General features: G+C 48.3%; 4 protein-coding genes and 1 long non-coding RNA gene across 5 annotated transcripts; 2 read left to right on the top strand and 3 right to left on the bottom strand.

The window, feature by feature from the left end:
• On the top strand, positions 1 to 3646 carry LOC123052181 (pentatricopeptide repeat-containing protein At1g26460, mitochondrial; the record flags this gene model as incomplete). The annotated part of the gene is given in 7 exon segments (XM_044475285.1): positions 1 to 458; positions 1087 to 1303; positions 1514 to 1993; positions 2533 to 2739; positions 2851 to 2991; positions 3062 to 3248; positions 3358 to 3646. Coding segments are annotated over 6 exon segments (1566 nt in total). The 3' UTR covers positions 3245 to 3248; positions 3358 to 3646.
• Positions 3647 to 7053: 3407 nt separating this feature from the next.
• On the bottom strand, positions 7054 to 7841 carry LOC123052179 (disease resistance protein PIK6-NP; the record flags this gene model as incomplete). Its single annotated transcript, XM_044475284.1, is given in 1 exon segment — positions 7054 to 7841. A coding segment is annotated over 1 exon segment (788 nt), but the record flags the coding sequence as incomplete, so codon positions are not given.
• LOC123052177 (disease resistance protein Pik-2) lies at positions 7517 to 12741 on the bottom strand. Its single transcript, XM_044475281.1, has 2 exons — positions 12224 to 12741; positions 7517 to 11646 (listed from the first exon to the last, which is right to left on the bottom strand). Exons 1-2 carry the CDS (start codon positions 12739 to 12741, stop codon positions 10266 to 10268), a joined length of 1899 nt encoding a protein of 632 aa, XP_044331216.1. The 3' UTR covers positions 7517 to 10265.
• Positions 12306 to 13524, top strand: LOC123052180 (uncharacterized). Its single transcript, XR_006424509.1, has 3 exons — positions 12306 to 12372; positions 12474 to 12901; positions 13408 to 13524. It is a non-coding gene; the product is annotated as an uncharacterized lncRNA (long non-coding RNA).
• A 552-nt stretch (positions 13525 to 14076) lies between these two features.
• On the bottom strand, positions 14077 to 16087 carry LOC123052178 (putative pentatricopeptide repeat-containing protein At1g26500). Its single transcript, XM_044475283.1, has one exon. It carries the CDS (start codon positions 15904 to 15906, stop codon positions 14347 to 14349), a length of 1560 nt encoding a protein of 519 aa, XP_044331218.1. The 5' UTR covers positions 15907 to 16087; the 3' UTR covers positions 14077 to 14346.
• Between the last annotated feature and the right edge of the window lie 318 nt (positions 16088 to 16405).

Here is a 16405-nt window from a genome sequence, read left to right as displayed (position 1 = left end):
CTCCCCCCGAACCCCACCGTCGGCATCCCCTTCTACGGCGACAACTGGCGCAACCCGGCCGCCTCCGGCCCGGCCTCCTCGCTCCTCCCCGCCGTCGTCGCCTTCCCCGACGGCCACCGCATGGCCGCCTTCTCCGCCGCCCGCAGCGCCGCCGACCTCAAGGAGACCTTCGCCGCCTGGATGACGGAGCAGCACTGGGAGGACATGAAGCAGCTCTTCGAGTCCTGGGTCCGCTCCCTCGACGCCGCCACCGGTAAGCCCAACCGCCCCGACGTCGACCTCTTCAACCACTACCTCCGCGCCAACCTCATGTCCGGCGCCCTGCCGCACGAGATGCTCGATCTCGCCGACCAGATGCGCGAGTTCGACCTCGCGCCCAACACCGCCTCCTACAACCTCGTCCTCAAGACCATGGTCAAGGCCCGCGAGGTCGAAGGGGCCGAGAAAATCGTCGAACGGTGAGTTCTTCTCTTTCTGCCTCTCTACGACTCAACTGCTCTAGTGTACTCTGGGTAGTTTACAAACTCGTAGCACATCCTAAGCTATTGTCAACATATGGATTGCTTAGTTATCTGTTGTTACACAAGAATACGTTTGTTTCAAAATTGTATTGTGGAACCTCAACCCAGTCTACAAACAAATCCTCTTCTGTCTGGTATTAGCATGCTAGGGTGATAGCTTGATCTGATGCTAGTTGCAAAGGTCGTATATTCATTGTGCTCAAGCCCATTCTCTTTTTCCTTTTTCTATGGATGTGCTGACATACAACTTTGATCCATGGTACGTTTGAGATTTGCTTCACCGAGAGACTAGATTTGTAACTACTTTTGTCATCAAAATATGTAGACTATCGAGTTTTCCTGCAGAGGGTTACTGTTAATACAATTCTGGTTAACTGCTTAGCTTTGATTTTCCGGTCGAGATAGCTTATCTTTGGTTTTTCCCTACATGGTTAGCATGGCAGTAGCTTATGCTCTCATTTGTACCAAATGTGTTATTTCGAGGCCATCATAAATTTTTGTGACTCGCTGCTGCAATAAAGTCGGCTTTCAGAATGATCTCTATCACTCTATCTGTTGAAATCAGGATGCTGCAAACAGGAATTGTGCCAGATGATGAATCCTACAATTTGGTTGTAGATCTGCTTCTTAGACACAACCGTGCTGACTCAGCCTTCAAATATTTGGAACTGATGCTTAAATCAGGCTACGCGGTATCTTCACCTGTATTTGCTGAGTATGTCCGAGTATGTGTTAAATCTGGGAGTTTGGACACATTGGCATCAATCATAGAGAAGTGCAAGGTACTTATTCTAAAGAACAGTTCATTCATTGCTTGTATGCTATTTAGGAATTTGATATTACAGTTGACCCCATTCCTTAGATGTTTGTGAGTTACACTGATGGCCTCTGACATTCATACTTTTGGCATGCACCTTATAATATGCATGTAGTTGTCAAGTAAAAATCATTTGTCTGCCATATTTATGACCGTGCAATTTGGTTTATTTCAGGCAACAGAGAAGAACAAACTCTTGTGTCCACAATGGGCCTGGTGCATTGACATAGCAGAAGCTGCTTTTGAAGCTAACAATAGCAAGCTGGCCATGTTTGGTTTGGAATTTCTTGCGAGATGGATTGCACATGGCGAGGGTTCTAAACCCCCTGTTCACCGTTCAGTCAATGAAGGTTTAGTACTCTCAGCTTTCAGTGCTGCTGGTAGAACCTGCAGCAGTGACCTCTTGAACGCTGCTTGGTCAATATTACGCAAGTCCTTGCGCCAGAAAAGGGCACCCACGCCAGAGACTTATCTTGCGAAGATTTATGCTCATTCATCAATTGGTCAACTCCAACGAGCTTTTGGCACTCTTCGTGAATTTGAAAATGCCTATAGGAACTTTGAGGGTATCGATAAAGAGCTCTTCTCACCATTTACTTCATTGCAACCACTTGTTGTTGCTTGCTGCAAGGATGGCTTCACCACATTGGACTCGGTAGATCCGCTTACACTTGCTATTCATGATGCAATGAGTCTTCTTTCAAGAAAAAGCATCTACCATATAATTCCGTTGGCGACATGATTGCATCCATTCTATATGCTGTGACATCGCTTGAATGCTCCCTTTTTTTTGTAAAAAAAATTATGCCAGTTTCTACTCTACTGTTATTTTCACTTGGTCAGCATTACTACTGTAATATTTGTGGGAAATTGTGCGTTGGCTCTCCACTGGCAATAATCTCTCGTGGCTTTCTGTACCTTAATTCCATTCTGCTAGCATTACATTATTTCTTGAATGACTTGGTTTGCATTCGTACATAACTGCGACTCACTTGCTTACTTAGACTTGGAAGATACTTGTTGTACAACGTCTACATGGTTAGCCAGACTTCATTTGTTCATGACATGCTTACAACTGCATGATCTTTGTCAATTGGACTTCATAATCTGGAATAAGCATTTTATTGCCCTGCTATGTCTTTTTTTTTAAGTACGTATGATTGAATGCTCTAACCTATAGGCTACCATTTGTAGGTTTATGTTCAATTAGAGAATCTGAGTTCCGCGGATCCACCATACAAATCTGTTGCTGCTCTTAACTGTGTTATACTAGGCTGTGCAAATATTTGGGACATTGAGCGAGCATACGAAACTTTTGAGGCAATGAAAGAAAAGTTTGGACTTACGCCTGACATACATTCGTACAATGCCCTGTTGCATGCATTCGGGAAGCTAAAAAAGGTATCATTATTGCTGGCCATATTTCCTTTGTTTCTTATGTCTCTTCAAAGTACCTGTTTGGCAGCTAGATAACAAAATCCCTTTTAATGTGTTGCCCTTTGTGTTTCGCAGACAGAGGAAGCTAGTAATGTATTCCAGCATTTAGTAAGCCTTGAGGATGTTAAGCCAAATGCAACAACATACTCCCTGCTTGTCGATGCGCATCTTGTCAACCGAGATCCAAAAGCTGCTCTTGCTGTTCTTGACGAAATGGTCAGTTGAACTGAACCCGCCCTTTATACATTGCTTATGTACGGTTCCCTCAAACCAACGTTTTGTTCAGGTTGATGTGGGCTTCACTCCTTCAAAGGAGACTCTTAAGAAGGTCCGAAGACGCTGCTCCCGTGAATCAGACTTCGATAGCGATGAGAAACTGCAGTCCCTGTGTAAACGGCTGAACTTGTGGATGGGCGGTGAGAGCCGTAGGGAGTTGCTGTATAACATTGAATACAGTGCCGAGTACTGAAGCAGTGAGTATTGGGCAACCTTCCCTGATTTCAACCTCTACCTGTTATCAGTACCTCAGCCGCAGTACATTTTTGCTGATTATGCCTTGTTTGCTGATTTTGTTTTTGCCAGTTTGATTTTGATGATGCCGGTGTTCTTTCAATCAAGTAGGCACGTGTAGTGTTTGCCGGTACTCGAAGAGCGCAGAGGCTGTAGTCTGTAAATTATACTTTGTAACAGTTTTCCTAATCATTCTTCAGTATCCCAGGCTTTCTTTTTTCGCTGGAGAGACAGGACGAGATTTTATTTATTAGGATTTCAGAATAAGGTCCTAATACATTTGTTTCTTTGCTCAACGCACTATCTTCCACAGTCAGAGGATGGATGTGACGTTAGTTCATCATAATGTTATCCTTCTGCATGGCTCCTGTATTGTTTTGATCACACAGGTCGTGCCAATTCTGCTTGACTCTAGATTTACGTAATGTGCAGTGCACGACGTACTTATGGTTTGTTTGCTGTAGGATTATCAGCGCAAGACTGCTTTTCTAGATGCTCTGATTATCAAGATTACCTTTGATCGTCAAACTTTCGATTGTTGAACATAATGGAGTCATTACCGATGCCTCAAGAGCATTACCTTGGGTATGTCAGCGTATATTGTCTCTGCTACTGAGCAGACCGAACCATATTATGAGAATTTTTGGGAAAATGACTAAGTGGTTGTTTGGATACAGGGAATTAGACGTGGGATTTTAGAAAACGAGTTTTTAGAGGATTTTTAGGAAAACCAGTTTTGGTTAGTTATTCTGTTAAGGTAAGCACATACTCCCTCCGTAAACTAATATAAGAGTGTTTAGATCACTACTTTAGTTATCTAAACGCTCTTATATTAGTTTACAGAGGGAGTACAATACTTTGTTTGGATGAGAAAAATAAGAAAGCATGGATACGCAGCTCCAACACACAGCGACTTAGTCAAAATTCCAATACATTCCTTTGGTCGATCTATTGAGCTGCTGGCGCTTAGCGGGAGCGTCTCCGCCGAGCGCTCCTGTCAGCCTCGCTGCGGCCGCTTCCCCAAATACGGCGACAGAGACAAGGGTGCTGTCGGTGGCGATGGTGATGACAACAAACAGGCTGCCGGCCATGCAGCAGTGTCCTGCTGCGATGACTAGACAGGGGGCAGTGCTTATGATGTGATGCTGTTCGTCATTCACGTTCGCTGGGGAGATCAGGTTGTAGCAACCGTCGGTAGGACGAACACATCGGCTATGGCACTCTGTATTCCGCGGCAGCTCCCGCCTTGCCAAGTCGCCATGCCATACGGCGACGGGCACATTCAAGCCCCGAACGGCATGCTCGCCGAGCCTCGCCGACTTCCGGCGTAAACTCGCTGATGCCTGTAGAGCACGTTGCGACCCTTGTGATTCTTCGCCGTGTCACACGGCGAAGGCCACGTCCGGGCCAGAGCGGCGAGAGCTCGCTGAGCCGCACTGACTTCCAGCGTCGCCTCGCATGTGCCTGCAGAGGACGTGGCGGCACTCTGATGCGTCGCCGTGCGACACGACCACGACCACGTCTGGCCCCGAGTGGCGAGCTCACCCACTAGGCGGCGCCTCGCTCGTGCCCGAAGAGGATTGCGGCCGTCGTCGTCAGCAGAAGGAGGAGCACGTCAGCCATGGCACCATGCGCTCCGTACGTGGCCGCCGTATTCATAAAACTGGTTTATATAAAAACGCCAAATAGTCGTTTTTCTATAAGCTGGGTTTTTGAGGTTTTGTAGAACTCAGTTTTCTTTATCCATGATTCAGTTAGGCGATCCAAACAAGATTTTTGGTTGTTACAATAGAAATTGCGTTTAACTAGAACTAGTTCTCCATAATCTTGCTATCCAAATAACCCCTAAGGAGCTACTCCTGTTAAATTGAACAGTCCAAAAGAGTGATGCCAACCACAATTTTCACTGAAAACCTGCAGAGCAGAGGCCGGCAAGCTTGCTATGGCGTTGCGAAATTTTGAGATGATCCACCCAAATGTATGCATCTTTTCGCGACAAGATAGCAGAGACCAAGCCACCCAGATATAGATTATACGGGCCAGTTGGTAGCCCACAAAGGATACCCAATAATACTGCAAACATCTTGATTCATTGCACAAGAAACTAAGAGGTAGTTCTTCCAAATTTTTGAACAAAAATAGCATTATCCCATCTATATCCAGAACCTATAATTAACTAGAACAAGTCCTCAAACCATGCCGCAAAAAGACACTTACCGAAAAAGGGTTTCCCCCGCTTTGTATTAGCAAAAAGACACTTATACCAAGACCAAAGAGCAATAAGTATTTCTCTATTACTCCAAATTACATCATCTACAACTTCTGTGATATCACACTTCAGAAGCTCCCAGCTTCTGACTATGAGACGATGATAAGCAATTGTAATCATGAACAGCTGTCAAATGTCCATTCATCACTCCCCTCCTATCCCTTGTGGCCATCCTCTCGCCGTAGGTTAGAAAGATGTCACCAAGATCAACAAGCCTTGTTTCCCTCGGTCATCTTCCAACTTCCTCAAACATCGTCACCCCCTCCTCATTACAGAAGTAGCGCAAGAACTTACTGTAATCAAACCTCAGAACATCCACTCCACCCCACATTGTCCTCTCCACGAACTTCTCTATATGACTTCTTCACTGATAAACTGCGGAGCGGAATCCAACAGCTTACAGAGTTTCTATACTGAACTCGGCGATGCGCAGAGCACGCAGAGGGGATTTTAACACAGTCATCGGCTGATCGACCAACAGTTGACACCACACTACCACAGCAGTAAAACCCCCGCAGTGGTGGCTTCTCTACATTGCAGACAGAGCAACTGAAGCATTGTAAGCAGTGGTGGCTTCTCTACATGGCAGACAGGGCAACTGAAGCATTGTAAGAACGTACACACAACGAATAGCAACATTACAAATTTGCTGCTGTAAAAGATAACGTTACAAATTTGCAACCAAAGTGTGATGTTTCTTTTCAGGTAAAATACAATGACGTTGCAAGATTTCCAGAGTGATGCTAACCCAAAAACATACTATGTATTCACGACCAGGTAGCAGAGACCGAAGCCATCGAAATATCGACTCTAGGACAGTAAGTCGCCCACAAAGAATGCTCAGTAACACTGCAAATCTCTTATCCATTGGAAAAGAAAAGGACGGTAAACTGTCTCAACAACTCATCCTTGATGTCCACATATCTGTACAGATCACCAGAAACAAAAATAACAAAATAATTTGACTATTGGCACTTGAGACCCGACTGACCAAATATTGAAGCGTCAGAAATTCTGAATCTTGTCCAGAGTATAGCTCACCCGTGTTCAGCGGTGCCCGTATTATAAAAACCAGATGTTTCCTCTGTAATCTATTGCTGGACCCATCCGTGCTGACTTCCATTGTTTCGCCTTGAAAGTGACAATAGGTTGGTTGGGATTCCTCCTAGCTTCATTCCTCAAATAGTGCACCATAGCTTCCGAGTTGCGGCATGGATCGGCGTGGACCAAGACCTCCTGACGATTTGCAAGAAAATTGATACCTGAAGGCTGCCGGATGGAAGCATTTTCAAAGAAAGATAGCTCCAGCCTATGGAGCTTAGGCGCAGCCCCTTCCTCAAACCTCAGGTTCAATGCCTGGTATACAGCGAGATGAATGGTGAGCAGTTTGAGACTTGGGAACTCTGACGCAGAGAACGCGGTGTATGCACTGTGATGCAACCTGAGCTAGAGCAGGCTTGGTAACTGAGAGATAACTTTCAGGTGCTCCTCACTCCTCAGATTCCAATTCAGTGGCGCGAAGGGTCAACTCAGTTAGATTAGCCAGCAAACCAATCCATTCTGGTAGCCGTCCCAACTTACCTCGGAAGTTTATGCTTTTTAGAAACATTGGTGGCCTGGATAGTGTATCAAGAATCCTGAAATTCATTACTCCGTCTGGTCGCCAAATCAGCAGCAACTGAAGGCAACTGCTCAGTTTTGCAATGGCGGTGATCAAGTACATCCAGTTCATGTCGTCGTGAACAAACATCATTACCCCTAGCTTCCTCAACTGTGAAAGCTTCCCCAATTCAGATATGTAACAGGAAGTAGAGTCTGTGATCTCTATCTGTGCAAGGGTTGTAAGCATTTTCAAATTGCCAAGCTTGTTAGGGATGTGCATTCCCCAAAAATTGGAAATGGGAGACAAACCACTGTAGTTATAAACTCTTCTCCCTCCAAGTAGGTTTGACAAATTTGGCAGATTGGTAATGTGTGGAGGCAAATGCTTTATGGCTGTGTCCCTGACATCAAGTGTCTCCAACATTTTGAGGTTTCCTATTTGCACAGGAAGCTCAGTGACATATGTATTCCGGAGACTGAGATATTCCAACTGAAACAGTTTACATATATTTCTAATATCTCCATTCCTGGCAAACCCAGAACCTTCTAAGTCTAATATTCTAAGAAGTTTTATCCAAGCAAACTGTAACATTTCTCCATCAGCAAATATACTCAATGCTCCTATCGCCGCCAGAAGAATTGGGTGCATAGCCTCAACGTTGGCGACCACACGCTCACCGACCATGCCGACATGGCCTCCGCCGCCTTCGTGCACTTTGACGAGCTGTTGGGCACCGAGGCCGGCCGTGACTGCATTCTGGACCTCTCGCAGCTGATCACCCCATCTCCGTACCTCCTCGAGCTGGATGCGCCCTTCGACGACGAGGAGATTTGGAACGCCGTGAAGCGGCTGCCGGCACGCAAGGCACCAGGGCCCGACGGCTTCACTGCCGAATTCCTACGCGCCTGCTGGCCCACGGTCAAGGCCGACTTCGCCGTCGTCTTCCAGCAGCTCTACGACATGCGGGGGCGCGGGTTCGCACGTCTGAACCAGGCCCTGCTCTCCCTGCTCCCCAAGCGTGCCGATGCGAGCTGCCTACGGGACTATCGGCCGATCAGCCTCATCCACCTGGTTCCAAAAGTCTTCGCCAAGGTGCTGTCGCTCCGCCTCGCGCCGAGACTCGACGCCCTCGTCAGCAACAACCAGAACACCTTCATCCCTGGACGCAGCCTCCACGACAACTTCGTCCTGGTGCGCCAATCTGCTCGCCTTCTGCACCAGCTGGGAGCACCGCGCGTAATGCTGAAGCTTGATCTCGCGAGGGCATTCGACTCGATATCCTGGCCTTTCCTCTTCGAGGTGCTGAAGCAATACGGCTTCGGGGATAGATTCCTTGAGTGGCTGGCGATCCTCTTGTCTTCTGCTAGCACCAAGGTGCTGCTCAATGGAAGCCCCGGCCCCCCAATTTGGCACCGCCAAGGCCTGCGCCAAGGGGACCCCATGTCGCCGCAACTGTTCGTCTTGGCTGTAGACACCCTTGGTCGCCTGTTCAAGCATGTCACCGAGCTCGGGATCATACGCCGGCTGCACCCCTCCAGACCGATCCCCCCCATCTCGCTTTATGCGGATGATGTGGTCCTCTTCTGTCACCCGCAGCCGGACGACATCGAGGCCGTGAAGGCAATCCTGCAGCTTTTTGGCCGGGTATCCGGACTCCGCGTCAACTTCCCCAAGAGCACCGCCACGCTCATCCGCTGCGAAGATGACACTGTACTGCCCGTCGTCGAGAGCCTGGGCTGCCCAATCGTCAAGCTCCCCATCACCTACCTCGGCATCCCGCTCACCATTCGACGCCCCACCACCGCGCAGCTGCTACCCCTCGTCGACAGAGTGGCGGGCAGACTGCCCACCTGGAAGGCTTGGCTCATGAACCGAGCAGGCCGGCTCGCGCTGGTGAAATCGGTGCTCAGCGCGATCCCGCTGCACCAGCTGCTTGTGTTGGCGCCCCCAAAGAGGATCCTCCGCATGCTTGAGCGTATCCAGCGTGGGTTCCTTTGGGCCGGGCGCGCCGAGGCCAAGGGAGGCCACTGCCACGTTAACTGGCGTCGCGTCGCGCGCCCCAGGACCCTCGGCGGACTGGGCGTGCACGATCTGGAGCGCACCGGCATGGCGCTCAGGACCCGTTGGCTCTGGTTCAGCAAAACCGACGAGCGCCGTGCTTGGGCTGGTCTCGACCTCCAGTTCTCTGCTGAGGAGCAGGCCTTCTTCTTCGCCAGCACCCACACATCCATTGGGAACGGCCACAACACCAAATTTTGGGAGGACCGGTGGATCAATGGACGCTCCGTTCGCGAGATTGCACCCTTGCTGCACGCCTGCATCCCAAAACGGCGAAGGAAGAATAGGACGGTCGCTGAGGGCCTGCAGGCCCATCTCTGGGCGCGCGAGATCCACGGCGTCCTGGGAGTTCACGAGATCGGCCAGTACTTGTTGCTTTGGCGACTCCTCGAGGGTATTGCCCTCTCCGCCGAGCCTGACAAGCTGATTTGGAAGTGGACTGAAGCCAGCACCTACACTGCTAAATCCACCTACCTCGCATCCTTCCACGGATCAATCGCCTGCAACCACTGGAAGCTCACTTGGAAGAGTTGGGCGCCGCCAAAAGTGAAATTCTTTCTCTGGCTTGTCAGCCTTGACCGCTGCTGGACGGCTGACCGCCTCGATCGACATGGGCTTCAGCACCACACGGCGTGCCCCTTGTGCGACCAGGCCCCGGAGACGATGCAGCACCTCCTGCTAGCTCGCCCCTTCTCGCGGCAGGTCTGGCACGAGATCCTTTCCTGGATGCGCATGACCTGCCGAGCGCCGGCCAATGACAGCTCCCTGCTCGATTGGTGGCTCAACGCCAGGCAAGACACCCCCCAGCTGATGCGCAAGGGGCTGGCATCCGCGACGCTTCTGACATCCTGGATGCTTTGGAAACACCGAAACGACTGCATCTTCGACCGCGTGCAACCGTCCGTTCACGCCTTAGTGAGTAGGATCAAGGCCGAAGCCAGGCTCTGGGCCACTGCTGGCGCTGCTGGCCTTAGAGTCGTGCTGCCCACCTCATGGGATGTGCACTAGCATCTACTTTCTGTCTGAAACCGCCTCCTAGGAGGATTGTAATTACAAACTCTCTCTTTTCAATGGAATGAAACGCATGGGTCCCCTGCGTTTTCTCGAAAAAAATATACTCAATGATCGGACATGGCTTAACAATTTGCTTGTGGCAATGTTTTGGTAACTTCCTCCATGAATGGATAGCCGCCGAATCTTCTCTTGAGGAGCTAAAGTAGACTGTTGACCTACCAAAGTGACGAAATTCTCTTCAATTGATTTTGAAACAATGATCTCTAGCATTATATCATGAACTCGAAAGGTCTTGACCTTCCCATCAAAGCTCATTTCAATTGGAAGAACCATACTCCTGTTGAGTAATTCATTGAAATATTTTTCAGACACCTCCAAGGCACTTAATCCACGCTTCACTGTCACAGAGCGTTCTGCTATCCATCGTCTCAATAAACTTTTCCTTCTGATCTTATAATCCTCAGGGTAGGTGCTTAAATATAAGAAACAAGTTTTCAAATGGTATGGAAGGTCATTATAACTAAGCTCAAGAATTTTCTTCAGTTTTTCAAGCCAGGGACTGGTTTCCAGCTCCAAGCCAAGAGAGTTGTAGATCTTCTCCCAGCGATCATAACTGTACAAGGGTGTGCTAGCCAAAAGACCTGCAATGCTGACTATGGCCAAGGGTATACCACCACACTTTCCCAGGATCCTCTCTGAAATGTTTTTTAAGGCAGCTGGGCAATTTTCCCTGTTACCAAATATTCTCTTGAAAAATAACTCGCTAGATTCACTACCACTGAGTGGTTCAATTTCGTAATTTCTGTCATACTCATGGAGGCAGCAGGCTTTTGCTACAGTTTTCATTCTTGTGGTAACAATTACTCTGCTTCCAGTATGTGAGTTAGGCAAGCAAAATCGAATACCTTCCCAAGCTGACATGCTCCAAATATCATCGAGAACAATAAGATACCTCTTATCTTCTAGATGCTGCCTTAGCATATCTGCAAGCTGTCCCACGTTCCATTCTTCCATGCCTTTGAGTGGGTCTACTGCTGGTGCTGGACCATTTTGATTTAATGGTCGAATAATCTGACGAAGAATGTCCCTTATGAGACTCTTCACATCAAATTTCTGGGATACAGTTACAAAAGCTCGGCACTGGAAACTTGCACTAGCTGTCTGATATGTCGTCATAGCAAGAGTTGTCTTCCCCAAACCACCAAAGCCGAATATAGGTAGCACCAGTAATTGTTGTACGTTTTCATCCACCAACCAATTCACAAGATTACTTTGATGCGCTTCAATGCCCACAAGTTCCGTTATCTCTGGGAAGAGTGCGGGGGTACGAATATCCAGAGAAGTAATATAAGATGGTGCTGGTTGTGCAGCAAGTGTGTTTCCTTCTGCTCCAGAAATGAGATGATTACCACCATACCTACGAGAAGAGTTTGTAAGTTATTGCTACAGCTCATACATAGTAGACGGGAAAGAGGAAAGAACTTTCATGTTTTTTACAGCAAAAACACATTGTAGCTATAAAGCTTCGAAGGCTGAATTACTCTCATCTAAAGTTCACTCTCTCGCATACAAAATAGATAATGTTTGTGACTTTGCACAACCTGTAAGGAGCAACTTTGGCCATTTTGTTCTTTATAAATATGTAAGTAAATGATGTATATTGTGATTTTTTTTCATGACATATCCAATGGTCAATTTTACTCAACTAATCTGAACATTTTTTTCCTTAGTTAGTTGTCAAGATAGAGAAAGTTTGCCGACATGCTTAACAATGTCATCTATTTTGGGACACAGGTAGTATTGACAAAATTTAATCCAATAGTTGCAAGTTATGAATCTTTTCAGTTTTTATCACAACACCAGAACACATAATCTATACTTCCTCCAGTCCTGCTACAGAGCTACCACATTTACCATGTTTCATTTAGACGGAAATCATAGGGTAAATGCCAAGACGCATAAGAACTTTATATAAGGAAGGCAAATGCAAGTACCTTGAGTTTCGGTCGCTGATACTTGTAGCGCGCGCTTTCAGTTCTTGGATTTGTTTCGCAATCTGACGCCGCACCCTGACAGTTTGCAGGAAACGGATGCATCTGTGGAAGAGTCCGGCAAGGCCAGAACCACTCGTGGTGCTGCCAAGGTGATATGTAAACTCATCAACGCAATCCTCAACATCATACGCGACCTCTCGCACCTGTTTCATCCAAATCTTAACCTGCTTCCTGCGGTTTCCCCCCTCAGCAAGGTCCTGCAGGAATGATGTCATGCTCTCAAGCTCATCCTTCATGTACTGCAGCTCGCCTCGGATGCCTCCAAGGAGCTGTGCTTCTTGGATGAGCACCGTACCCAGCTTACATACTAGTATGTTAATGGCACCCCCACCAGCGCTAACAACAGGATGCTCCATCTCTCTACCAAGTACCAAAAGGAGGATAAGAGTTTCTGCTCTTGTCTGTTTGAATGGGGCTGGGCAATGTATGTGGGGGGCACAGGAAATGCTCATCACCATCCTCCAAGCGAAGAGTCCAGGCCACACACGTATACCAATATAGTCCACACAAGCATCTTATGACTTTTCAATGATATGTCGCTGTCTTATTACTGCCCAATGGTTCAAAGGCCGGAGCAGCTTCCAGGAAATGTCCAATTCACGTTGTCTGACTTGAATGGTACACCATCTTACCTCAAAATTAGGTACATCATCTTAAATCAAAACTGATAAGAACAAACCACTGGTATAAACAAATGTCAGTTAAATAGCATAAATGAAGGCGGTTATGTTTGAATCCAAGTGCCATTCACATCAACTTTAAATGCTACTCACTGAAGCCTTTGTTTACGTCATGCCTAAAAACTTTTTAGACCTTTAGGGGTGGTTTTTTATCTTTCAAGTGGTTATTTCAACAACTTGTAGGTGATTATTTACCAAAAGTAATTTATGTGGGTGCAGAAATTAACGTGCAACATTCTTATTAAAAAAAAGACTGCTCATTCAGATGTTCTGTTTTGAAGAAGGATCTGAAAATCTGAACCAGAGAGAATCACACAAAAAAATGCTAAGATATGAACCGTGAAGTCATTTAGATGGATACGCATGCCACCTTAATGAATGAGACTTCTTACCAGTGTGCTTTTGGTTGATTACTTGATAACCAAGCGATGGTTTCACTTGTAGGCTATGAGATTTCACCACATGGAGGCAGCTGGCTCGCTCAATCTTGCCCCTCAATTATTTATCCAATCATACATCATGATGATAACAACAGGTCATTTGAGTCATGGAACCAATGACCATTGAATCAGCCATTGCTGCCATCAAAGAATCTTATGACTTTTCAATGATATGTCGTTGTCTTGCTGCCCCATAATTCAAATGGAGCAGCAGCTGAAGGAGCCTTTCAGGATATGTGGGATTCACATTGTCAGACTTCGAAGGTGTCGTTCATCGTGTGTAATTTTCCTAATTAGATACATTACCTTATCTCGAAATTGAAAAGAAAAAACCATCAGTATAAAGAATGCCAGTAAAATAACATAAATCAAGGCGTTATGTAACTTATGTTTGAATCCAAGCGTCATTCATGTCAACTTTAAATGCTACTCATGGATGCCTTTTTTATGCCTAAAATTTTTGTTTAGGCCTTTAGGATGGTTGTTTCAACTATGTATGTTATTGTTAGGTTAGGAAAATCTTTTGAGTGGTTATTTCAACAATTTATAGGTGATTATTTACCACAAATAATGTATGTATGTGCAGAAATTTAACTTGCAACATTCTTATTTCAAGAAAGACTGCTCACTAAAAGATTCTGTTTTCAAGAAGCATCTAAAAGTCGGAATCAAATAACATCACAAAAATTGCTAAGATATAAAAGTCATTTGAACTTACATGCGCCATTCGAATGTTCAAATGAAATGGTTAAGAGAGGGCTGAAGGTGAACCGTGTATCCTCCTAATTCCTGAAAGACTTACCAAGACACTCGAAAAAAATACACATACTACCAGAAGTCCAAAGAGAATGGAAGCAAGAGGCAAGACAAATGCAAGCACAAAATATTTGTTTGTTCCTCAAAACTGTACTGTATTTGACACTCCTATGATACGTAATACACATCACACGCTCCTAGCTTCTGACTCCTGAGATGATGATAAGCAACTATAATCTTCAACTGCTGTCAAACGCCCATTCATCGCTCTCCTCCTCCTATCCCTTGTGGCCATCCTCTCGCCATAGGTTAGAAAGATGTCCCCAAGATCAACATGACCTGTTTCCCTCAACCTCCTTCCAACCTCCTCAAACATCGCTACTCCCTCCTCATTCGAGAAGTAGTGCAAGAACTTATTATAGTCAAACCTCGGCACATCCACTCCACCCCACATTGTCCTCTCCACAAACTTAGTGGCCTCCAGTGTCCTCCCCGCTTTCACCAATCCGCCGACGAAGATGCTCTCAAAATTCACCAATGGATCCCTGCCCTTCCTGCCCCTCTTCCCCAAGTGCCCCTGAAGCAACATGATGTAGGTGTGCATGTTTGGCTCGCACCCACTGGTAACCATCTCCCTAAACACCTCAGTCGCCTCCCCAGCTCGCTTGATCCTCACCAAACCCTTCATCAACCCATGGTACAGTGCAATATCCTTCTCTTTGACACCATGGAAAACACTGTACCCTTCCCTCACCCTCCGTCTCGCCAAGAGCCCATACACCAAATCCCCAAGCACCTCTCCGTCCACCTCCACCCCTCTCTTAACCATTTCGGCCAGCACCATGAACGCCGACCAGGTCCTTCCTTCCTTGCACAGCCACGAAACCACCGCGTGGTAGCACGCGCCACCACCGCCGGCAGACAATCCCCTCCTCCGCATTCCGTCGAACACCTTCATGGCGTCAGGGATACGGTTGTTCTTGAACAGCGTCACCACGATCTCTTCGTATGCCGCAGCGCCGGGCTCGATCCCGCGCTTCTCCATCCCGTTCCACAAACTGCACGCGTCGGCAAACATCCCCGCGCGGCAGTACGCGACGACCAGCAGCTCGCAGCACCTGCCGCAGCGCGCGAGGCCGTACCGGTGCTCGGCTTGCTTGACCACCTTCTCTGCCACGTCGGGCAGCTTGCATACGGAGCAAACGACGTCGACGACGAAGGCGAGCACGCGGGGGCGCTGTGCGTCGGGGAAGAGGGTGAGGAGGGCGGAGACCTTGCCGACCTCGCGGGCGGGGGCGAGGCCGCGGACGGCGGCGCGGAGGGCCGCGTCGGAGAGGAGGACGGTCGGGAGGGCGAGCAGCGTGGAGTGGAGCAGGTCGACGTTGCTGGACTTGGCGAGGACGTCGAGGAAGCGCGCGGCGGTGGCGGGGGAGTGCGCGAAGCCGTGGCGGGCGGTGAGGTGCGCGAGGAGGCGCTGCACGGGGCGCCAGGAGAGCGGGAACCGCGCGGACGCCTGGAGGAAGAGCTCGCGGAGGTCGGCGGGGGCGGAAGGGAGGGGGAGCGCGGAGAGGCGGCGCTGCAGGGCGGCGTCCGGGGCGTTCTGCTGCTGGTAGAGGATCGTGCAGAGGCGGACGAGCAGCGCCGGGTCGGTGGGCCTCGGCGCGGCAGCGGAGGCGGCGGCGGCCTCCGGAGCGGGAGCTGCGACGGCGGTGGAGAGGAGGCGGCGGAACAGGAGGCGCGGAGGCATGGAGGTGGTCGCGGGTCGTGGTGGCTGAAAAGGCTGAGTACTGAAGAGGGCGCGCGTCGGCGCGAATGCTGCTCAGCCTTTTGATGGGCCGGTTTGTTTTGACAGCTTTTCATGCGCCGATTTGTTAGGCGGTAAAGATTTTTTTTACTGAACAAATTCGCTAATGGTGCCTCCCTCATCAAACATCTCTACTCCTAATGTATCCATCTAATCTAATCAATCTATCAATCTATATTCAAAACAGATCTTTCCATGGCCACGGAAACTGATCTCGCACGCAAAAAGAAAAAAAAACTGCCCTCGATCTGTTCGCTACAGCGACGGGAACCACACCACCGCCGCCATCACGGATCCCTGAAACGCCAACGCCAACGCCGCCATCGCGGATACCTGAAACGCCGCCGATCTATTCGCTACATCGACGGAAACCAGGCGCCGAGGGGTCATCGAGAAGTCAGCGCCGAGGTCCTAAACGAGGCGTCGCCGCCATCGTTGTGGA

Source organism: Triticum aestivum, chromosome 2D (genome assembly GCF_018294505.1).
Source record: "Triticum aestivum cultivar Chinese Spring chromosome 2D, IWGSC CS RefSeq v2.1, whole genome shotgun sequence".
Classification (NCBI taxonomy): domain Eukaryota; kingdom Viridiplantae; phylum Streptophyta; class Magnoliopsida; order Poales; family Poaceae; genus Triticum; species Triticum aestivum.
Note: the sequence above shows the minus strand (reverse complement) of the source record. Positions and strands in the feature narration are given on the sequence as shown.